The sequence below is a fragment of the Sapajus apella genome, unplaced genomic scaffold, assembly GCF_009761245.1.
Source record: "Sapajus apella isolate SASKATOON/1434 unplaced genomic scaffold, GSC_monkey_1.0 scaffold73, whole genome shotgun sequence".
NCBI classification, from domain to species: domain Eukaryota; kingdom Metazoa; phylum Chordata; class Mammalia; order Primates; family Cebidae; genus Sapajus; species Sapajus apella.
The window spans coordinates 2,984,418-3,009,019 of NW_022437013.1; the positions used below are offsets into that span (position 1 = coordinate 2,984,418).

General features: G+C 40.1%; 1 protein-coding gene across 2 annotated transcripts in view; it reads left to right on the forward strand.

Annotated features, from left to right (window-relative positions):
* The window catches only part of LHFPL1 (LHFPL tetraspan subfamily member 1), a 54,192-nt gene extending 39,695 nt beyond the window's left edge, over window positions 1-14,497 (forward strand). Inside the window, exon 4 of one of the 2 annotated variants that reach the window (XM_032250785.1) lies at window positions 13,562-14,180. In XM_032250785.1, the coding sequence (XP_032106676.1) occupies window positions 13,562-13,740 (179 nt within the window). In that variant the 3' untranslated portion in view covers window positions 13,741-14,180. Of the gene's footprint in view, window positions 1-13,561 lie in introns of both variants that reach the window. The other variant, XM_032250784.1, reaches the window with a different exon arrangement.
* Window positions 14,498-24,602: the final 10,105 nt, after the last annotated feature.

Below are 24,602 nucleotides of genomic sequence, written 5' to 3' on the forward strand. Positions count from 1 at the left end.
TGCTGCTCAATGGCAAGCCAGCATCTGTTCCTTGAATTAATCATCCATTCAACAAGAATGACCTGGGTTTAAATGTGATCCTTACCACTTACTAGTTGTACAAGCCTCCATTAATGGGGATTGGTAATAGTATTTCTCTCCATAGGGTTAGTGAGAAGAGTAAGTGAAATAATAGACACATACAAAGGACAATAGGCTACATTGTATGTAACTTACTATTAGTAGCAGCCCAGTTCTCAAGAGCATGTCTGGAGGGGATACCCCAGACTTGGCTTCTGGGAGGGAAGGAGAAACCCCCTCCAACACACACTTGGCAAAGTCCTGCAATAGAGGCTATCCAAAAGCCTTGTGTGTGCTTCCTGTGTCTCCTCTCCTGGAGGTTCATTTCCTTTGCTCTGCCATCATTTCCACTCATTCTTGCCAGTTCAAAGCCTTTTATGGTGACTTGGGGTTTGACCTTTGTGGGTTCAGTTTCCAGGCATTTCCTGTTACCTTTTCTTTCTGTCAGTTTCCTTCTTTATGGACAATTTGTTTTCTTGTGCTCACCAGAGCACAAAGAAGCAGCTTAATACATTCCCATGCCCATAGGGGGTCATCAAAGTGTGGTAGAAATAACTGTGGCCAGGATATCAGAACACCTGGGTTTTTATCTTCCTACGCTTGCTTGAGCATGTCACTTTGGCACTCTGAATCTTAGTTTTCTTGTTTTCACATAGAGAGCATTGGGCTAGATGGATAAGTACTCAGAGGCCCCAGATACATGCCTAGCTTTCTGTGTTGTGATATGCCTAGTTTTATGGTGAAGTCTTTGATCTAATTTCATTTCTACCAATTTTGGTTTTAATTAGCAGAAGAGCAGATATCAGGTCCCCTTAACATGTAGACAAAAACACACACAAACTGTTGAGAGAAAGATATGTTAATTTGCTTGATTGCAGTAATCATTTCACTATAGGTATATCAAAACATCATGTTGTATATGTTAAAAAAGCACAATAAAAACTAAAGCAATCTACTTAAGGCATCTCTTATAGAGGAGAGGAGCTTTTTAGTAATACCCACCCCATCAAGATTAGGTTATAGGGGAAAAGAAGGTAATACCCACCAATGGAAATAGGGGCCAGAGATTGGCCAAAGGGATTGTCCAAAGCATCCACCCCTCACACTTTCCCTGCACCATCAGCTAAAATGCCCTGGCAGGCAGCTCTTGAAAATCCATGGCTTAGGTGTTGCTTAAGATTTTTTAGTTGTCCATCTAGCTTAAAGAGAGAGGAGTATCCAGCCAGAGAAGAAGCTTCACTGAGCTAGAGCATGTGGCGGGGAATCAGTCAGTCAAGAAGCAACTTAAGCAGCTGGTCTGTGAGGTAGGTGGTATTGCTTCTATTTTACTCATGGGGAGCTGAAATTAAAAAAGGTTAAATGACTTGCCCCAGAGGTTACGTTTGTCACAGAACATGATTTCAACCGCACATCCGTAGTGCTTGGCATGCTTAGTGTTGCACTGAATGGAATAAAAAATTGTAGGGTGGGTCTGTTGCTATCTGACTGTGTGAACATAGATAAGTAATTTCACTTCTTTAAACCTATTTCTCCATGATTAAAGTGAGGATGATATTACCTATTGATATGGTTTGACTCTGTGTCCCCACCAAAATCTCACCTTGAATTGTAATAATGCCCACGTGTCTAGGGCAGGACCAGGTGGAGATAACTGAATCATGGGGGAAGTTTCTCCCATGCTGTTCTCATGATAATGTGTGAGTCTCAGGAGATCTGATGGTTTTATACTGTCTGGCATTTCGCCGGCTTGCACTCATTCTCTCTCCTGCCACCTTGTGAAAACGTGCCTTCTGCCATGATGGTAAGTTTCCTGAGGCCTTCTCCGCCATGTGGAACTGTGAGTCTATTAAACCTCTTTTTTTAAATTGTAAATTACCCAGTCTCAGGCATTTCTTCATAGCAGCATGAGAATGGACTAATACACCTATCTTCAAAAATTGTTTTGGCCCTACCATGACAAAATGCACATAAATGTGCTTTATGAAAACAGTGCTCTGCAGGTATAAGGCATAACAGATTAGAAAGCTAATTTACCATTAAATTTTCTCACTGATCATCTTGTATTAAAAACAGTGAGGTGCTTAAAGTAAGGAGACTCCATACATCCTATGGGACAGTAAGCTACTTTCATTTAGAAAACTAATGATGGTGCTTATAAATATTTCTATCTTTTCTGACATAGTCTGCATGAGAATGGGGTGCTCACCTCTGGAGTAGTTGGTCACTAAGGTGACTTCGAGCTTGATGACTCCAGAGGAAGACAAGGCTGTTACAAAAGCCTCAGGGGCAGGTCCTCTGCTTCACTTGGCCTTATTTTCACATTGCCTTGCAGAGGGCCTAGCAGGCTCAATGACTGGAAAAATGAATGCAGAATTGTGAGCCAGGTGTCTACGCATCAGATGACCACATGATGGCAGTAAAGTCAGGTGAATTCATTCTCTGCCGCTTTCTCAGTCCTGCATCTCGTCCTTAGATGGAAGAATGTGAATCACAATTCCTTGCTTCTGTTTCTTCCACTGGAATTTCTTCTATAAACCTTGGTATTGGCTTCCCTTTCCCCTTTCACCTTTATTGTTTGTCTTTCTTTGTCTATTGAATAATACTGTATCCTAAGCCTTTGTTTAAAAACAGAACCCATTTTTAAATGGGAATGCCAATACTGTAGTACCCATCTCACAGGGCTCTCATGGGGATGACATAAAATTGTGTAGCTAACACATCTAGCAGACCAGGACCTGCACCCACTAAACGTTAACGATAACTGATATTATTATTTTTAGACAGGGTCATGTTCTGTCACCCAGGCTGAAGTGCAGTGGTGCTATCATGGTTCACTGTAGCCTTGACTTCCTGGCCTCAAGTGATCCTCCTACCTTACCGTCCCAAGCAGCTGGGACTACAGGAATGCACCACCACACCCAGATAATTTTTTGTATTTTTTGTTGAGATGGGCTTCACCATGTTGCCGAGGCTGGTCTTGAGTTCCTGGACTCGAGTAAGGAACTCAGCCTCCCAAAGAGGTACGATTACAGGCATGAGCCACTTGGCCTGGCATTAACTGCTAGTATTACTATTGTTATTAGTATAGGTCGGACAATATTGAAGGTACTTTAATGAAGTGAAATGGGTTTCAAAGGCAGGAATCAGAAGGAAAACTAGGGACAACTGTAATCCTAGGAGCAATTCCCTGGCGAAGCTAGAGTTACAGGGGTGGAAATATAATATCTGTGTTCTATGTCATATGACTTTTTCAAATCATTGTCACCAAGCCTCACCCGGGTGAACTGTGACACATTATGAGAGAGACAAACGTATCTTTCAAGTGAAAGTCCCTAGCACTGCATCGAGCAACAGTGTAGGTTTCCTATAAATTTGATTCCTCTTGCTTATCCTCTAAAAGTTAGACTGATATGGGCTCATGATATGGTCATATGCAGTGGTTCCCCATGGAGCTGTACATCAGAATCATCAGGGCCTTCTCCCCAGATATCCTAATTTTGTAGATCTGGAGTGGAGCCTAGGAATCTGTATTTTACAGCTCTCTCAGACACTTTTGGGAGCTAGTGGACCAGTTGGCAATGTGTTTAGCTGAGAGAAAGAGGATCTGAGAAGTATTATTTATTCTAGGCATGGCGCTAAGTGCTTTGTATGTGTCACCTTTTTGACCTTCACAGCTGCTCTGTGAGATAGGTGGTATCAGTTCCATTTAATCATGGAAAAGCTGAAACACAGAAATGATAAATGGCTTGCCTCAGAGGTTCATATTATGAAAGGACATGATTTCCAGCACAGTTCCCTGTAACTCTCATCCCAGACTCTTCTCCCGGTACCACTCTGACTCCCTGAGCACACACAGACCTGGGATCAGTCTCTGTATTCTCTAAGTAGGGACCTTGGTCAGACACTTTATCTGGCTGCTTGATTCTTTCCTCTGTAATAATTCCTGACTCTGGCTGGGACTTGACCTATGAATAAAACAAAGAGAAAATAAATAAATGTGATAATGTATTACAGAATACCTTAAAAACAATAGAGTACTAAACTCATATTGGGTGGCATTTTTTGTGGCATTTGTCATTACCCAGGAACCTTGGACCCTGGAAAAGTCTCTATAGTGTATAACCATTGGCTGATAAAGCATGGATGGAAATAGCTAATGCTTAAAACTGGCATTGTTGGTATGGGGCTAATTTAATGGCTAGAATGAGGGAACATGAAATTCTGAGTCCTCAGGTTAGTCAGCTCACTGGGTCTGGCTTTCTAGCATTCTTGAATATTTGAGGATTATGTCAAAAATTAATAATAGTCACTTAATAAGCATATTCTGGACACTCACTGTATTCAAGATGCTGAATAAAGCATTGTAAAAACTACAAAGAATTTAAGGATATAGTCTTCAAGAAGCCTGTAATTTATTTGAGGAGATATGATTCGTGCGCACGCGCACGCACACACACACACACACACACACACATATACAGAGAGAGAGTGATGGAATCTAACAAAAGCAGTCATAATGATATCAATCACAAATGTGTAGTATCGTCAGAAGGAGTAAATTACTATTGTTATGCTAAGGCACACAATGAGAACTCTAGAATCTATTTTCCTTCTCTTTATATAAATTCTCATCTAGATTACGGAAAATGGCCCCTAATTCTCTCTCCCCGTTCCATAAAGGTACTGCACGTCAACCCCTTTATCTATCTCTCATTCTGTGGACAAACTGACATTTCTAAAATGCAAATCTGATGTCATTATCCTTCTTCAGCAGTGGTTCCCCATTGCCTTCAAGATGAAGTCCAGACTTTTTAGCAAGGCCTACAGGGACTCCGGCTGTCACTTCCATTACCACCCTATCTTCTTCTCTTGCCCAGCCACCTCGAAAATGCCATGTTCCTCCATCCGTTTGCAACTTTGCATGTGTTACTCCCTTTGCTAGGAATACCCTTCTTCCCTCCCTTACTTCTTATGTTTCCCTGAAACCTCCCCAGCCCCTTTCAACTGGATTTGATATCCTTCACCTATATCCTTGTAGCAGTCCATATTGTAGCACTTGTCACACTAATACTGTTTCCTTGTCCCACTTCCGCCTCTGGATCTTTTCACACATCTAGTTCAATATGTTTTTAGAGTTTACTATAGTGACTGGCATATAGAAGCATTTAGCCAATATTAGCTATTACTATTCTAGTAACTGACTTATTTAGCTGAGGAAGTTTAAGTGGAAGCAAGCAGAGGTTTATTGAGCAGATGTTAGGGGAAAGGAACCAATTTCATAGAGGCTAAGTGTCCTCAAGAGCTTGGGCTGAATCCCATACATCCAATATTTGGTAAGATGGGTTTTAACTTGTCTCCTCTAGGAGAGTGCCCAAAGCTCTTCTAAGAAGCTGCTCCAGGTGTAGCTGACAGGCTGTGCAAAAGGCCACATGGGGTGACACAGAAGTGTTTTTCAGAGGCAGCTAAAGATAAATCTGGAGAAAGACCTAGAAGCACAATTTAACTTGGCCTGAGACATGGAGGATGAGCAGGGTAGCTAAAACTCAGGATAGTGATATGAAAAAGGATATAAATAAGCAATACAGGTTGGCAAAACATGAGGAAAGGTTGGAAGCTAATGCTCAATAGTGGCAAGGAAGATTTTAATCAAAGCACTCAATTTTTCTGGCAGAAGTGTGTGAGAGGGAAAAGAAAAATCAGCCAAATCAGGGCATTTCCTCATCATGAGGACTTGGCTCTTTTTGAGTACTCCCATGGATGTTCTAGCAAGTGCCCTGGTCTTCCCTTACCATTTGGAACATTGGGTTGAACCATGATGAAATTGAAAACTGAGAATGTCCTACTCTTCCAGCAGACCTGAGTGGACCAAAAAGTCAGTGGCTACTCACGATAAATATTTACCTGAACAACTGACGTTTTCAGTGGGTTTTTAAAATTCTTCTTCTCTGGCAAAGGAGCCTGGCAGGCTTCTGGAATCTTCAGTAGGTTCTGGGCCTCCAATTTGGGCTGCTGTTGACACTCACGCCCAGCTTGGAGAGTGAGAAGAGAGATGTTCTCATAGCTTTGGCTGTCTTTTTACTGGGGGCCGTGGTGGGGGTGGTAGGGTGTTTGGCAATTGCTCTTGAATTCTTTGGCTTTGCTTTATCTTTGTGGATTATTCATCTGTGTTTGCTGAACCTAGCAGAGAAAGTTCTCTGCTCATTTAGCTTGGCTGCATTAAAAATGTTTTTATGTTGCTACCTATAAAGACCCTAAAGTCAGCAGTATGTCTCTGAACAGATGAGACCACCAGCTCCTTCCAAACCCCTGCTTCTCCTGCCACCATAAAATTCAGGTCCCCGTGGCAAAAATATGTTGAGTCAGCAAATAGCAACCGCCACTCCCTCCCTTAACTTACCATGTGCATCAAGCAGTAGTTTGGGAGATGGGTTGTTACCTGCTTTCATGACTTTAGATGGTGCCACAGTGATGAGAAGAACAGCTGGCTTTCCAGAACTGGGTTTGCTTTGGAAAAAATAATACCCTCAATAGGAAGAGGTCCGTAAAAGCTTAACCCTCCCTAGCCATCAGTCTCCATGTGCCATGGTCTCTATCTCTTGTGTTCTTATCTTCCACCTATCCCATTGACCCTCCTTTAGTCTCTTTCTCTACTTTGATCTCTTTCTACTCTGTCCCCTCACTCCCTACTCTGTCAAATTCCAAAGGATTCCTAGGTGTTTCTCTGTAGCTGAGGGTTTTGTCCTCAGGGCCAGTATAGTTTGCCTGGCTTGATATGAGGAAGCCTGTGAAAGCCATCAGGGCCCCCAGTTCTCTCCCAAGCAGACTTCTCTGCATATCCGTCCTGTTCCTCTACAATGGTGGTAAAGTTGAGGATAATATGCAGATTCCCATTTTAGGTTCTTCTCTATCCTTGGTGTCATTCCTTCCCTTATTTTGCCTATCTAAGGCCACAGCAGTGTCTCTCAAACTTCCTGATTAGTGGAGTATATTAGATGAAAAAAACAAATGCTAATATTGTTATTTTTGCCCCTTACCTGAAATGCCCTCCAGTCTCCTGATTTCAATAATTCCTAGAATTTGGATCTCATCTTTCTAATGGAATACAACCCTCTTTCTCTACCCTTGAACTATTCACATTGTCCAAATGGATTTATCCCTTCTTGCGTGACCCTGAAACTCCAAACTACTTCACAATTCTTACCCCATCCTCATGAGCCTCTCCTCTGACACACCAATATCCAACACTTCTTACCATAATCCTGGGTCCTAGGATGTCTATTTTTCCCTTCTACAGTAGCAGTTCTCAGAACTTGGCTGTTGGCAACACTTGTGTCAAATTAAACCTTCATATATCTGAAAGTTCCATTACATGTCATCTAGCCCTATTCAGTTTTGGAGGTGTTAGTTTTCATTATGGGCTTGCTATGTCCCTGCTTCCCTGACTCTTTCTCTAAACTTCCAGGAGTCTGGAATTTCATCAGATGATTCTCTGAAAGAGAAGACTCAACTAACTCAAAAGACAGATTTACCTTACTCTCTTTTTATGTCTTTTCTTTTTGACATTGTTTCCTTCTTCCTCCAAACAGAATTCCTTTTTTGGATTCACTCTCTACCATTCTTGGCTTCTAAGCTGGCATTCTGCACATGCCCCCTGAATGAGGGAGCCACTCTATCAGATTCTGTCTGACTCTGGTCCATAATTTTGATGCTCACATCAGTGCTAGGTCCCACCACAAGCATTGGTTTGGGGCTAACTCCCCATAGCTCATCATGACCCATTGACAAATGGCCAGACACCACACCTCTGAAGGGCATGGGACTGGAGCCCTATGGAGGGTGGTCAGTTTAAGTGGCCGCCAGTGACAATTTATGTCGAAACAGTGAGCTGTAAAACATGATATAGTGCTGAATCAAAGGAAACAGAGACAAATTCCAAACCAATTTGATTTGCAACTTGGAATGAAAGAAGCGTGTCTTGATTTAAATGTCAGGCCCACTGCTGAGTGATGATTTAATAACTTGTATGAGGGATTCTGTCACAGCAGAATCAACACTGGAATTGAGTGACTCACAGATACAGTGTTAGAAATGATACAGAAGAGCAGAAAAAGGAATAGGCTTATCTCAGGGCTCATCCAGAAGCTTTGCATAAAGCTAATTTGCAGTTAGAACCTCTTTTCTCCCCCTATCCTGCCACCCGATCTTTCTCTTCACAGACACCCATGCATGGATATAGAGAAAATTTCTAGGTGTGATGTCATCTCCCTGTAGTATCTTCTAAGGACACAGACTTTTAAACAATTCTAGTATGGAAGTAGAGTCAGTGCATTTAATCTGAAGGGAAGGAAGCAATTAGTCTGCTGTTTCTCAAGAGATTTCAAAAACGCATCTGGTCCTAATGTGCTGTCTTTAGGCAGGTATTTAATTTTCCCCCCCATTTTAAGGGTTAAAAAGCTGAGATCTGGTAGACTTAAAACATTTATTCAAATGTTTATCAGTCTTCTTACTCCCAGGGAATCAGTGCCTCCTCCTCAATACCTTGTGAGATCCCTCTCCTTGAGCTTCCCTTGCCTTCCAGGGGGTAATATACCAGAATGCTCAAAATTGACCATGCGTCATTCCCAGTCTGCTTCTCAGGTCAAGAAGTTGAAGAGAATTTAAAGTGTAAATATCGGGTGTTTGTCTACATGAGGATTGCTCAACCTAGACAATATCGTCACTTTTTGGCCATATTACTTTTTGTGTTGCAGGGAACTGGTTTATGTATTGTTAGATGTGTAGCAGTGTCCCTGGCCTCTGGTTAACTCTCTCTGCTTATATCCTCCATGTGCCTCCAATCTATTTGACACAGACCTTTCAGGTTAACATTTCCAAACAGTAACTCAAACTTAGTGGTTCTCAATGGTAAGCAACCTCCCCTCACACCAGGGGACATTTGGCAATGTCTAGTGATATTTCTGGTTTTCACAACTTGGTGGGGGGGAAAAATAAGTTGCTATAGACACCTAGTAGGTAGAAGTCAGGGTGTTATAAGGTACAGGAAAACCGCCCCATGTCCCTGCCTCCCACACCTAATAAATGTCCAACCTAAAATGTCAGTAGCACCAAGGTTGAGAAACGTTGCTCTAGCATATCGTTCCCTGCTCAGAAACTTTCCATTGTTTCCCACTGCTTGTTGGAAAGATGACAGATTTTGTGGCCTCTCCTGATGTATATTTAGTTTATTATTTTGCCAGCTATAGTCCTTTTTGGAAACAGCTCTGAAAGTTATGCTGTCTCTGAAACATGTCATGTGCTTTCTCACTCACATAACTTTACTCATGCCAACCACTCCCTCTGCCTAGAATGCCCACTTCCCACTACTACAGCCAAGTTGAAATGTAGGATCTACAAAGACTTACCTGAGCTCACATTTTCCCAGCTGTGGATAATTCTTCATTCCCTGGATATTCCTATAGTATTTTACACATATATCTCTTAAAGCACTTATCATATTCACGGTACCATAGAAAATTTGAACTGGAAGGGGCTTTTAGAATTCTCTTCAGTAAATCCTTCCACTAAAAGTAAAGGAAACTGAGGTTCAGAAAAGTGAAGTGATTGGCTGAAGGCATTGTACATTCTCGTAAGACTTGGACTATAGTAATTTGTGTCCTTGGTGTTATTCTCTCAGTGTGGTTGAAATGGGTGATTATGAGCTTTGAGTTAGTTCTGGCAGTCAAATTGCAATTTGGACACTTATAAGTGGGCCAAGTCATTTACCTTTCTGAAATTCAGTTCCCTGAGTAGTAAATGAAAATAATCATGGCTGCTGTGAGAATTAAATGAGACTGTGTATTAAAAATGCCTAGCATATAGTCAGTACTCAATACATATTTGTCAGATGAAAATAATGATCAATAGTAGTTTAAATAATGGGATTTAGGAACCGATGATGGTCCATGGGATCATCACTACATAAAGGGGGACTTCACTAAGAGGCAGAACTAGAGCAAAATATGGCAACTCATTGACACCTGCTCCCTACTTTTGCACCCTTCTGTAGAAGGTTTCCTCAGTAGGCCATCAGACCAGCATGCAAGTTTTCTGTGGAGTTACTGAGTGCTGACAATGGCTTTCCAAGTGGCAAGGTAGTTCTTAAAAGGTCTGCTTTTTCTTTTTATTTTACAATGCCAATGATATAATCTCTTTCTTTCCTCTGGTAGATAACAGGTAGAGTTGTGGAGGGATATGAATGGAAGATGTATTTCCTCTCTTTCTCCTTAGTTTCCTTCATGACAGCAGCCTGGGGCTTAGATGCATTTAGAGGTCTAACAGGAATCTTTGCGAGAGGGAATTCACAAGGCACTTGAGGTGGCAATGGGAGCACTTTAGTATTGGCTTCTAGCCCAGTGATACCTGGTTCTGACTTCAGTGAGGCCTATTGGAGCCTTTCTAGTCAGCTCTTCACTTTGGAGCCGACCAATCTGTCAGTTTTGCCTAGGGCTTTGGAGTAATGGCATGCTATGCATTTATTCTCTTCATTCAGAGAAATGAGTCTTTCCCTGATCCTAGGGTGCATGTACCTAACAGAAACATCCTTCCTACTCAAATGAGGAGATGACCTGACAGGCAACTGAAGAAATAGAAAGAGATTTTCTGATGCCTTGTCTAGACTACATTTGGAGTAAGCTGGGGAGGATGAAGTTGCTTGGCAATGGGCCCACCCACAGCTGGCGCTCTTCTGCTCTGCCAGGTGAGTACAGATTTTTGTTGGAGGAGTTAGAAGAGAAGCTCGGGTGAGTCTATTACAATTTGATTTAGAAGGCGCCTCCTTAGGGCTTACAGGTGAAAGGCCCTGTAAGTGGAAAATACTTTCAGGTGTAATGAAAAAGTCTGCAGAGAGCAGAGCACTGGATTGGGAGTAAAAAGATTTGGCCTGGATTTCTGCCTCTACCTCTCTGCTTCTGAGAGTGTTCCCAGGGCTATCACCAGAGCCTCATACTATAGTTTGTGAAGTGGGTGCAATAAAGTCTGCAGTCTTCCTTCCTCCCAGTGATGGCAGAAGTTGAAGGTTTTCCAGTCTCTAGAGTTTTCACTCTGTGAATTTCAAAACATTGTTCAAAACTGCCTGCTTTGAATATGTGAACAAGGGTGTGTGTGTGTGTGTGTGTGTGTGTCTCCGTGTGTGTGTCTAGGGGGAGGAACAACAATGAACGGATACAGCTCTATAGGCTGCTTGTCTCTATATGGTATTCTTCAGTTTACTGTCTTCAGAATTCACCATTGTTCATGTTTAGACTACTTTGGAGATAATTGAGCTCCTTTCTCAAAGCAGGCTTCTCTTTCAAATTTGCCTTCTCTCTGAGGTTTGCACTATTTTCACAGCTGCTGTAATTGGGCTTTTACCATGATTTTGGGTGGGACCATAGGCGTTCTGGAACTTATGTGACTGCCCAGGTCTCTTGGTAAAGTACTATTTCCTCTAAAGGACTGTAACACTTGACACTGATCATAATAGGGGATAAGGGATCCATTCATCCATTTAAGTAGAGAGGAAGGATACACGGCACTATGAGTCTCTGATGTTGGAAGTTGACTTAGAAAGGTCAGGGAAAACTTCACTGAAGAGTTAATGATTAAGTTGAGTTCTAAAGAATTATTAAACGTTGACTAAGTAAAGAGAGTAGTGGAAAGTATAGGTGTACACGTGTACATGCAGTAAATATTTTAGACAAAGGAAACAGAATGCGCATAAGCCTTAAGGGATCAGGGCACATTCCACAAAGAAATAAAATACTGTATTTGCTGGTTTTACAACTTTAATTCAAAATTTAAGCCATAATTTTAGGTGTTAAGGGTTGAAAATGCCAATGTACTCCACTTTGAAGTACTGTTAGGCTAAATCACACATACTGAAATGGTACCCACTGTGGATGGAGCACATGAATGTATAATCTAGAAAAGAAACAAATGCATCTGTACTATTGAGCCAACAATCTGGAAGAGAAAAAAGGGCAGATAAAAAAAATGGGAAATTGAAATCTTTTTCTCAATATTTTGTCCAGCAGGCATACTTGTGTATGGAGTATACAGATACATTCCTGGAGGGCTACTTGGTTGAGGTGACTTGAGCCCACTGCAGTGAATTAAGGGAGGGCTCAAAGCAGGTGCCAAGTTCTGGATGTGTTCTGAGGAAGATATAAATTGGTGAATAAGACAAGAGAAGATGTTTCTGGCAGGAGAAGCAGCATGAGACATGACTTGGTGGTTGACTATTTTATTTCTGAGATGGGAAATTTGGTGATAAATTAGAGTGGCCTGAATGGGAAAGCAAAGCAGCCTAGCTTGTGGCCATCTTAGACTCTTTCTATGACACACAAACTAATCAATTAAAAGCAGTAAACCTCACTGAATACTATGGGAAAATAAATAATTGGTTATTTGAATTTAGCCTTTTAAAAATAAATGATCATACAGATCAATCTTGACATCCTCCTCTGACTGTAGTCAGGATTAACTTTCTTCAAGACTTAGAGGTAGGTGAAAGTTGCTGACTACCCCTCTTTTCAGGGCCTCTCTGCAATTTTGTATCATTGGGATGCTACTATAATTTTTGGAGTCCTGTTTGCTTAAGCACTTTATTTTAGCAGTTAGTTACTTTGATACCTTGGGAAATAATAGCTCTTGTTTCTCTAGGCATTGACATTTTCTGAAGGATGCTAAAAAGTCACAAATCTTTCAGACAAAGGAATCTGTCTCTGATGGAATAGCAGCTGGCGGGGTGGATATTTTTTTTAGCAGGTAACCTTTTCTATTACCTTTTAAAGGGAAAACTACCTGCTTTGAAGCTTGTCTTTGATTCCAATGCATATTTCTTTCGTAGTTGTTGAAAGACTAGACATGTTGTAAGAGGGAATTGATTTTATTTTACCTGTCTAATCTCCTGATGATGTGACTTATTGCAACCAGCCCATGTACAGTATTCTATCACTGTGGTTAAAAGTGTGGAGTTTTGGAGTCATCATGAGTCAGCATTTATATCTTTACCACCTGCCGGCTGTGTGGTTTTCAGTTACCTCATCTTCTGTAGCTGTGTGTGCCTCAGTTGCCTCTTCCTTTGTAAAACAGGGATAATAAGACTACCTATCTCATATAATTACTGTAATGATTAATGAGGTATATGTTTAAAGAGCTTAGCATAATGCTTGACATCTTATCAAGTTGTTCTTGTCATCATTGTCATTAACATTGCCACCCATACCACCCCCAGGCTCTTACTCTAACGAAAAATAAAATCTTACAACCTCTTGATAAGGCAAAGTTCAGCAGTTAGCACAGAAGGAAAGAAGAAAATAGGAAGCCCAGGGGCATTCACCATTTCCTATTCTAACCCTAATTATAGCATCCCAAACAGAATGTATAAAAACTGTACTTTCTGGAATCATTTCTGTAGTTACTTACCAAAGAAAAAATATGAGAAAACAACCCCATCCTCATGTATCTGTCCCTGTTCTCACAGGTACCTGTCGGCTTGGCTGGGCCTATTACTGTGCTGGAGGTGGAGCAGCTGCAGCCATGTTGATCTGTACCTGGCTCTCTTGCTTTGCTGGAAGAAACCCCAAGCCTGTCATGTTGGTGGAGAGCATGAGGAATACCAATTCTTATGCTATGGAGCTTGACCGCTGCCTCAAACCTTGAGCTTTGAAAGAAGATTGGAGAGGGTGGGAAGGGGGAGGAAAGAGAGACCTGAAAACATGTATTAAAGATTAGGCCATTTGTCATCTGACTGCCAGAAGTATAGCCTAGTGTTTGCATGCTTTTTAACGTAATTGTCATTCATTTTCACATATCTTTAAGCCAGTAGGTCACTGGCTGTTTATAAAATTCATCTAGAGCAAACATTCTCAGACACTTACCCAGCTGGTGAGTACCTGCCAACCCAAAGACTCAAAGTACTCCTTTATGCAAAATAGGATCTAAAGCTAAGGCTGGGTAAGAATCGTTGTGCAGAGAGGGAGCACGAGATGGGTAGAGCTGGTTCCTACCACTCCAATCACACAGCTCATTCCGTCATTTATTGCCACCCCCAAACATCTCTGGAGTACCACTGCTCAATTCTTGTGATACTATCAGGAGTATACCTTGACTCTTTTTTTCTCCTGCTTTTCTTCCCTCCCCCCACCCCCCGTTGTGGGGAAGCTTGGGGGAGGGTGACTCCCAGTGGGGAAAACATTAATCAAGAATGCTTGCGTTTAGCTTGGAGCCTCTTCCTCATTATGCTTTAGAATATTCATAGGAGTTCACTTTGTATTCTGGCTGGGTGATGAGCAAAAAATATATAGTAGCAAATATTCCCTAATCCTTTAGCGATACAGAAATAGTGTTCATAAAATGTTGTGAGAATAGACTAGCGTTTGTGGGGCACTCAATAGATTTAAATTCATGGTGTCAGTGACAAGGATGTTTCTGCTAGATACTTATTGAAATTTCCATCAGAGTTCATTTTTATTGACTAGGAAATCCACGGTGGCCTTTTACCCCCTATAGTCAGTCCTAATGTGACACAAGTTCATCTGCCTGTTTCAAAGACTGTTCGTCAAATGATCTCTCCTCCGTCTGGGGTGAGTTAGCCACAAAAGAACACAGCCCTGATGTCACCTAGGGCTGATGTATTTTTAGGCCTGGACTCCACCCAATCTGTGCTTAAGGTTGATGGATAGTGTAGAACTTGGTGTCTCCTGGGGGCAGAATTTGTCTCACTCCTCCCCTCCACCCCAGTTAATTCAGGCCAGCTCTATTGTTCCATAACTACAGCTTTAGAATGGGGAGGGCCTGTGGTTCAAAAGGCCAGCTCATCTGTTTCTATTATTAATCATTCCAGCATGGTTTTGGTACAGCCCTACCTAGAAGGATAGAAATAGAAAAAATGGGCTTCATAAGTTATATGCCATCCCAGGAGGAGTCAGAGTTCTTATATTGGCTTTACATAGGTAAGTGAATTTAAATGATTCCTCCATTTATAGTTGATTCATTCATTGAATCACTCATTCAGAAAACATTTCTTCAGTATGTTACTGTATGACACATTCTGTGCCATTTTATCCTGGGGAGTAAAAGGACAAAGGCAGTTTCTCACCTTAAAAGGGATAGTGATGAGGTATTGAGAGACATGTCAAAAAGTACTTGTCAGCGTATTAAGTGCTAGAAAAGTGAAGAAGAGTAGCTAAAGGATCACAGAGAAGCCATTAAACCAACTTGGAGTGAAGGGGTTCATGGGAAAGCATTCTAGCAAAAAAGATACCTAAGATGGGTCTGAGAGATGAATAGCAGGAGCTTTGCCAGCAAAGGTAAAGAGTGCATGAGACAAGCAGTGATGGCAGCCAAGTCATGGAGACAGCATGGGAATGAAAGATGGGTATAAAAAGAGAGGTGGCAAAAGCTGAAGTTGAAAAGGGAAGCAGTAGCCAGATTCTGTGAGACCTTTTTTGCCAGAATAAGGCATTTGGATTTTATCCTAAGGAAGGGTTATTGAAAGGGAAGTGACATGAACAAACTTGTAGTTTTCAAAGATAAATTTGGCTGAAGTGAGGAGAATGAAGGAAAATAAAAGGAAAACTAGAGCTATATCAATAATCTAGGTATAAAATGATCAAGGCTTGCAGGAAGAGTGATTGTGAGGCCAGAGCAGATGGATGAATTTGAAATAAGATATTTAGGAAGTAGATGCCACAGGATTTATTGCCTAATGGATATGTGTAGGTTACGGCAAGTGAAAATTTTGGGATGACCACTCTGGTATGTGGGTGACTGCTATCATCAAGATGGCAAATGCAAGATGAAAAAGAGGTGGTAGGGAACTGGTGATTGAATTTATGTCGAGTATTATCTCCCTCATGGAACTGCATTAAGTATTCAAGGTAAGGCCATCTTGAACATACCTCACTGGGAAGGAAGCAATGCAATGTCTTTGCAGCATCTCCTTTCTTTAAGAAAGATGACTAAGGACAGCTAAAACAAAAAATGAAACTAGCTTAAACCTCAGTTTTATTGTGTAGACACAATAATGTAACTTTAATTTAGGAGGACCTGCTGTATAGATAATATGTCAAATATTTGAGAAAACGCAGATCACTCACTTCAGAAAAGGTAGTTGGATCAAGCGATCTCTCTTCTTGGGCTAGGCAACCTTCTGCAATTCTGTATGATCGACTTTGTCAAAGTGAGTCTATTAGTCAGAATCCTGCCAAGAAACAGATGGTATACTCAAGGAGTTAAGCTGAAATGATCTTAGGGAAGGGACAATTTATGATGGTGTGTGCAGGGTTAAGGGAACTTACCAGTGATGGTGAAGCATAAAAAGGTTATGAACAGTAAGGGGCTGTTATTACTCTTAAGACCGAAAGGACAAAATAAAGAAACAGTGTTATTGGCACCCAGCAAGAACTACACATCTATAAGAGGGGCTGCCTCACAGGAACTGTTGCTTCAGCTAGCACAATGTAGTCTCTGCCCAAATGCAGCACAGTAAGGAGAGAGAGAGGGGAATGAACACCCATATCTCACTCTCTTTCCACTCTTTGATCTCCTGCTAGTGCCCATCATTAGCCAGACCCAGCTATATGCCAGCTAGCAAACAAGACTGTTGCTATAGCACATTGAGGTCAGACTTCTTTGGCACAGAGCATGGCAGGGAAGGGTGGAGAATGAAGCTTGGAGGTATGAGGGGCCAATGGAAAATAACAGTTCAGTGAGTGCTCTTAGCCACCAGACAATGCCATTGCCCTTTTTCACTGCTTCCCAGGAAGTATATGCTTTGCTTTCCTCCATGGCCCAGATACCTAAACACACTGTGAAATAATTGGACCCTGGAAGGAAGACTGAAGAGGAAGGGGCTAATTTGAAATAACACTTTAAATAACTGCCACCTTGTAGGAGTTAGTTGCAGGTTTAAGTAAGTTGGAATGTTTTCTCCTCTTTTCCAATGAAAGGAAACTGGATTTAAATGAGATTTTTTTTTTTCTTTTCTGTGAATAAACCAGGCCTGTAGGGGCTTATATTCAAAGAGGGATTAGCCCCATGTTCAATTTGAATTTAAATTTCTCCTTGTTTATGTCTGCTTTCTTTCCTTCCAGACCTTGTTTTTACATAGATGTCGGACAAGACTAGGTTCTTTTCCCCATGGCCTAGAGCAAACTGTTAGAAGCTAAGTCTGCGTCTTTGGGCTGCCATTGCACAGAGAGGAAGGAGAGCCCATGGGTCAGGTGGAGGCTGAATGAGTGAAGTGAGAACCTTAGACACACCACAGTTCATCCTATGCCTGGCTGGCTGTCATATTCGTTGCCTGTGCATGCAGGCTGAGTGCCTAACTATAGGTCCATTGTGGCCTTGGAACCACTTAGATCTTGGAGAGGGGGTGAGAAGTAGGAGGTGATTCATCTGGACTAACTCACATTCAATTTAGTATTTCAAAAGGGCCCATTTTGCAAGATAGTCCTTTCAGGAAAGAATGCCAAATGGACAGCAAGTACCCAATTGGCATGCTTTTGTGTCTAGAGGATTAAAATTTCTACACCTGGGCTAGCAAGTGTTAAGTCACTGGAGTATGTCTTCAGTGATGCTGTCTCTAATTAACACCTCAGTACCTCTGCTCTCAGAGGAGTACCTGCCTTCATTAACTTAACAGCTGCTAGCAACTTCTAGGCAGTGGGTTCTGCTTTGTAGGAGCATGTGACCTGAGCCAAGATGGAAAGGTTCTGGTCTCTGGAAAATGAGTTCTGGCTTATGCAAGAGTAGATGGCAATATGAAGTATTGGCTGGATGAGGGCAAACCCTGTGAGGATGAGGGAATGAGGAAGCTTCTGGGAAGCAGAGGCTTTATAAATTTGTTAAACAAGTTGCACTAAGGAAAGGTCCAGCTCCTTCAATATGTGATGGGGACACTTTCTTCAGAGTCTGGAATTCATGCTCTGTAGAAATATTTATATTATCTGTAAAGTAGTTTCAAGATTGTATTTGGTCCCAAGGAAGCCTCGTGATGGGAATAATGGAAGTTTCAAGAAAACTAATACTGAATATATTTTGTAAAAGATGGAAGGCATCCTACTTGGTGACTTGAGGGGAAAGATGTGCTATTTCTAGAATTCACAATCAACCTCCAGCCATACCCAGTAAAGCTTTCTTAGTAGACTGCAGGCAGAACCCTTCCAAAGAGTCATAGCCACCTTGTGCCCATGGTTAAAGAGCATTTTCTGAGCTGGAGTGGGGCTGGAGTTGAAAGATATTCATTACTAGCCTCTCTCTTAGATGTAGAGAAATCCATTTTAAGCTTCATTTTTTTTATCTACTTCTGAGGTTTAGGCTCTCCCAGGGTTGATCTCTTCTCTAAACTTGTCAAACCTCCACTGAGTCCTCAAAGTTAACAGCAAATATACAATTGCTGTGTGTGCACACAAATAACTTAGATTTTCATTATACAGAGCTGCTGATATGATATGCAGAAGTAGGGGGAGACAAAATGCTAGGTTTTGATGGCAATGCTGTATTCTTCTCCTTCCTCCCCCTCCAGAAAGGAGGCCCAAAGAACCGCACTTGGGAGTTGTGCTGGGGTTGGGGGAGCAATCAGGAACAGCCAGCACCCACATGGACAGGACCTGATGTTGGCTCCCTTTCATGTAGTGTCTCTGCTACATTAGAAGAGGTGGTCGAAACTACAGATGAGAAACAAAGCTGGTAGAAAGTTCAAGAGGGAAAAAGGGTAACTAAAGAGATAAATACCAGAACCACTCCAGAGAAACAATGTCTCCTCCCACTGTGGCTTACTAGAATTTCATTTGGGACACCTCAACCTTCTTTCGAAGATATCTTAGTATATTTTGTGCCAAAACACAGCCCTCCTAGGCAACATGGTAAAGTGAAGTCGGTCCAGGCTTTGGAGTCAGACAAATAAAGATTTGAATCTCAGCTCAAACATTTATTAGCTGTGTGTCCTTGGGCAAGGCAGTTAAGTGAGTTTTCTAAAATTCTAAGACATCACTGGCTATTGGCTCCACAATTCTCAGCAACTAAAGAAGGAGTATATCATTCAGTGGCCCCATTCATTTTAATTTGCATTTATTACTCTAACACAGTGAATTTTAATCCTGGTCGACATTAGAATCTGCTGGGAAGCTTCTAAAAAATTGTGATGCTTTTGTCACATCCCAGCTCAACTGAGTCAGAATCGCTAGATGCCATTACACCATACCATCCTCTTTTTATTTTTGGTATCATCTACTGACCCCCTAGTCATCCCTCATTCATAAAGACTTTAGCACCTGGCTCAGTCTCTTTTCTATTTTTATTTCTTTCGTCCTTTTAGAAATTTCAATATCCATGTGGACCACTCTTCCAATTTCTTGGCCTCTAAACTCTTTGACTTCTTTACCTCTGACAATAAATTTTTCTACCCAACCTTTGCAGCTCCCACCCTTGACATCTACAATAAACACACAATCGCTAAAGGCCTGATTGCAAATCTCCCATTACTGACCAACACTTCTTATTCTTTCATCTCATGATTTTTAACATTTCCACTCTACCAACTATTTGACCCCACCCCAGTTATATAACTAGAGTCCATATTTTATCATCATAATCACCCCTTGCATAAATGTTCTACTCTTTTCCTTTTTAAAATTCTGCCATCTTTGTATCAAAAAAACCCTAATCTTAGTTAAATGTAATAATTTCCCTTCTCGATGCTTGCACCATGTTCTCAACTATTTAGAGAGAAAAACTAGGTATCTTGCATGTTTTCCTTGTCTATACCCACCCACTTAGTGAGTTCATCCAATCTCATGGCTTTACATGTTATCTATACCCTTGCTACTCAAAGTGTGGGCCATGGTCCAAAAGTGTCAGCATCACATTGGGAATATGTTAGAAACTTAGAATCTTGGCTCTACTCAAAACCTACTGGGTCAGAATCTGCATTTTAACAAGATCCCTAAGTGATTCATTTGCATTAACGTCTGAGAGTCACTGATCTATACCAATGGTTATCATCTTAGATTGCAAACCAGAATCAGTTATCATTTGCTAGTGCCAATATCTACTTTCAGAAGCTCTAATTTAATTGGTCTAGGGTAGGACTTGGATATATATACATTTTGTAAGCCATTACATGATTTTAATGTTCAGCCTAGATTGATAACCACTGACTTAAGAACTGATGACTCCTAAGTTTATATCCCCAGGCCAGACTTTTCTGAACTTCAATCTCAAATGTCCAACCACCTATTCCACATCTTTACTTGGATGTCTAGCAGACTTGACAAAATGTACATATACATAACCAAGATCCAAATCTTCCAATGCTAAATGTGTTCCTTATAATCATCCCCATCTTACTAACTAAAGGGCACCATGCTTACTGGGTTTTCCGTTCTATCTCCTTGGGTGAACCTTCTCATCCTTTTTTTGGATCACCTGCCTATGTTCAACCTCCCAGTGTTGAAATCATCCAGAATACATAGCTCCTCTCAATATCTAGAATCTCCCCAGGTGATCTCATTTACATGCTGATAATGCTCTGATTTAAACATAGTCATATTGCTCAAATTTAACCTGTGCCAAAGGAAATTATTGATTTTCTCCTCCAACCTCACCAATGCTTCTGCCAAAACCTGGGAATAATCTCTGATTTTTTCATTCCCTGGGCTGCTACCTCCAATCCATGTGCAAATCTTAACAAGTCTACTTCCAAAATATATTCCTTATCTACACACTTCTCTTACGTCTACTGTTACAACCCTAAGACATTAAGTGACAAAAAGTTTTAGCAAGCTGGGACTAAAAAGGAATATTCTACTATGATAACAGATACTATCAAGCCTTCAGCCAACATTGTACTAAATAAAATTTTTTTAGAAGAATTCTGGTTTAAATCTGGAAGAAAAAGGACAAAAATATTTCAGCTTACAATTGCAAACAAAAATATAAGGTACCTAAGACAAAATCTTACAAAAGATGCATAAAAATTATAAAACATCATTGAAGTGCATGAAAAAGCAAAAATGATTCATAAATAGGTTTCATGAATGGAAAGACTTGAGATCTCTTTTAAAGCATGTCAGTTTTTTTCAAAATGAATTTAGAAATTCAATGCAGTTCCAATAAATATTCTATCTTTTTTAGTGTAACTTTACATGCTCATCTTCACATTTGTGTTCAGCTATCAAGACTTAAATTTATAACAATTAACAAATTCGGTAGTGACAAAGAGATGAAGAAATAGATAAATGGAATAGAATAGGGGATCAAGAAACACCTCATGATTATAAGGAAACTAGATAGACATGACAGAAATAACATTATTAATTAATGAGGGAAGGATAGACAAATTCAACAAATGATACTGGTAGTAGATTATCTATTTGGAAAATAAAATTATATCCCTAACATACTCCATTTATAAAAATTAATTCCAGATAAATTAATGACCTAAATGTGAAACAATTCAAACTGTGAAAATGTAACCCAGAAAAATATTGTTATGGCTTTAATATAGAAAGGAACTTCAAAAAAAGACACAAAAGGCACAGCCCATAAATCAAAAGAATGACACAGTTGACTACATTAAAATTTGAAAATGTCTGTTTAATGAAAAGGTCAGCTTGACTTTTCTGATCCTCTTCTGTTGGGAGTGGGCCATGTGACTAGTTCTAGCTAGTGGGTTGTGAGCAGCAGTGATATGTGCCACTTCCAAGCTGGAGTATTAGTATTTGCCAGTGTGAGCTCTTCCAGAGATCTTCTTTCCCTCTTCCATGGTGACAAGAAATACTCTTGTTGAAAACAGCCTGGATCCTGGAGTGAGACAGCACTCCCAGCCAACTAATGGTGCACCTATGATCAAAAAAGATACATTTGATATTTTTAAAAGCCTCATTAATTAACAGTGTCATAAACAAAATGAAAGGGTAAGCCTCAGACTGGGAGAAGATATTTATAAAGGTTTAGCTAATGAAGGATTAATATGAAAACAATTTAAAGAGCTACAAATCAATAAGGAAAACATAAATAACTCATTAAAAATAAAACTCAGGCAAAATGTATGATGGAGTAATTAACTTAAAAGGAAACTTGATAGGACGCTTAACTAACTAAAGGAAATACAAATTAAGGTAACAGTAAGATACAATTTTATATCCATACGTTTCGTAAAAATGTAAAAGTCCATTTATAGCAAGTATTGGAAAAAAATATGAACTGTCATAATTGATGGCTCAAATATAAATCGGTATAGACACTTTGGAGAAGAGTTTGTCAATATCTGGTAAAGATTAAGATGTAGGTGCATATGTAATTTCACCTCTATGAATTTGCAATGGAGAAAGTCTAGCACAACAGCAGACAAAGACATATACAATGATGACTGTCAATGTCATTGATATCTGGAATAGAAAATGTCAAATATTTACCAGTGGGGAAATGTATATTTGATATATTTATTTAATGGAAGTTAAAATGAATGACTTGGAGTCACATGTGTGAATACATCTAAAAATCATAATGTTGAGTGAGTAAAACAAGTTGCAGAACGGCTTCAGAGTATACCTTTGCCATAAAGTTTGAAAACATATAAAACAATACTACGTATTTGTTATGAAGTATATTTTTGTTTTTCGAGCATTCATGCCCCCTCACATTATGTCTTTTGAAAGCGTATTGTTTCCCAGTCCACTGATACCTTGCCCATGAGATTCACTTTGTCCAGTAGAATATTTGCATAGAACTGATAATGTAAGAATTCTGAGCCAAGGCCTTAAGAGGCACTATATTTTTATTTTGTTCCTTTGGGAATTTCTCACATCCACAATGAGAAGCACATTTCACTTGAGACTTCAGTTTCAGCCTCAGAATGAAAATACTTGAATGATTGCTGCCCCAGCTGACATAGACACCTGAGAAAAAGAGTAAATTCTTTTTGTTGTATGATACTAGGTCTGAAATACATGAAAAACTGAAGTATGCAATGTTCATATGCCAGAACATATGTAATATATGTTTATGTAATACAAACAGCCATAATAAACAGTAAATAATAAAATAATAAACAGTAAATTCAGGAGAGTGGTTATTTTTGAGGAAGGAAACAAGGAATCCTATCCTTCTTTATTCTGTTTTATTTTTCTTCATAGCACATTTATTTATTGTTTCTCTCTCCCTCCCAGTAAAATGTAAATTCTACAAATGCAAGCAATGAACCTTATTTGTTGACTGCTCTGGTGCAGGCATCCTACTGGCACACAATAGGCACTCAGCAAACATTTGTTGAAAGAATGAGGCTATTTACTCATCTATAGCAGGGACAACACTAATGGTCATGCAGGATTATACTGAGGGTTAAACAGGAGTAAACCTGAGAATGTGCATGGTGTTGAAACTGGCATCTAGGCACTCAATTATGTCAGGCTTTTTTCTTTTCTTTTTCTATTCTGGATATGTGGTTTCTCTGTTGAACTATCTCAATAATGTACAGAGGACTTTGTAATGTTAAGGTATAGATAAAAAACTGTTTCTTAGCTGTACAATCTCAAACAGTTTATTTAAACTTTCTGTTCCTAATTTGTAGACTGAGAATAATAATACCCATCTCATATGTTGGTTGAGAGTATTAAATAATATAATGATATGAAACACTTAGTAGCATGGGGCCTGACACATAGCAAATGCTCAATAAACATTAGTTACTTATTATTACTACTACAAAATAGACATTTGCCTATGTGGTATCAGTTCAGGTGTATTTGAAAGGCTGCTCTACTAAAATAATATCTTCCACACCAGCTTGTAATTTACATCTCTACTTTTACTATTATGGACTTATTCTTTTGGTTTATGCCTTATTCATTCTAGCTACTTCTTATAAGCTTCATCGGTTAATATGCTCCTAATAGTTTCTTGTGCTTAATATTATATGATGCCTTATTTCCCTCTACTCCTTGACAGATGGGCAACATGAGGACCCCAGGCAAAGGTTTGGGAAGAAAAGTGAAGAAATGCATTCCAAAGGCAACCTTGGGCTATTTGCCCCTTTTCCTTAAGGATGACCCTGTTCAGAATTGCCTCTAGTCATCACTCTCTATCTCAGCAGGAGCTAACTCTCCAGCTTCTGCTTCTTATGATATAGGTGAGAGATTAGTAATCCATGAGAACTGCTTTCTCTTAGGGTTCCTAAGTGTTTTATGTTCTGAGGACTATCTCTTGCTGTACTATCTTTTACGTTGCATCATCTCCCCACCTTGTTGGGGACCTGCCAACTGAAACCATGCCCAAACTCACTGTATAGGTGCTATTGGCAAGACTTCTTCTTGGGCTAAGGGATGTTATCCTTAGCTCTCCTGATTATAAGGCTGCATTATTTAGCTCATACCTTACTTGATGGCTATGTACTTAAGAATCCTTGAAGTATGTTTGGAAATAATTGTGATTGATGGGCAAACATGTACAAAAATTTCTGAAAATGCCCATGACTGTTTTCTTTTTTTTAAAAAAACAGCCTTCTTAACATATATTTTATA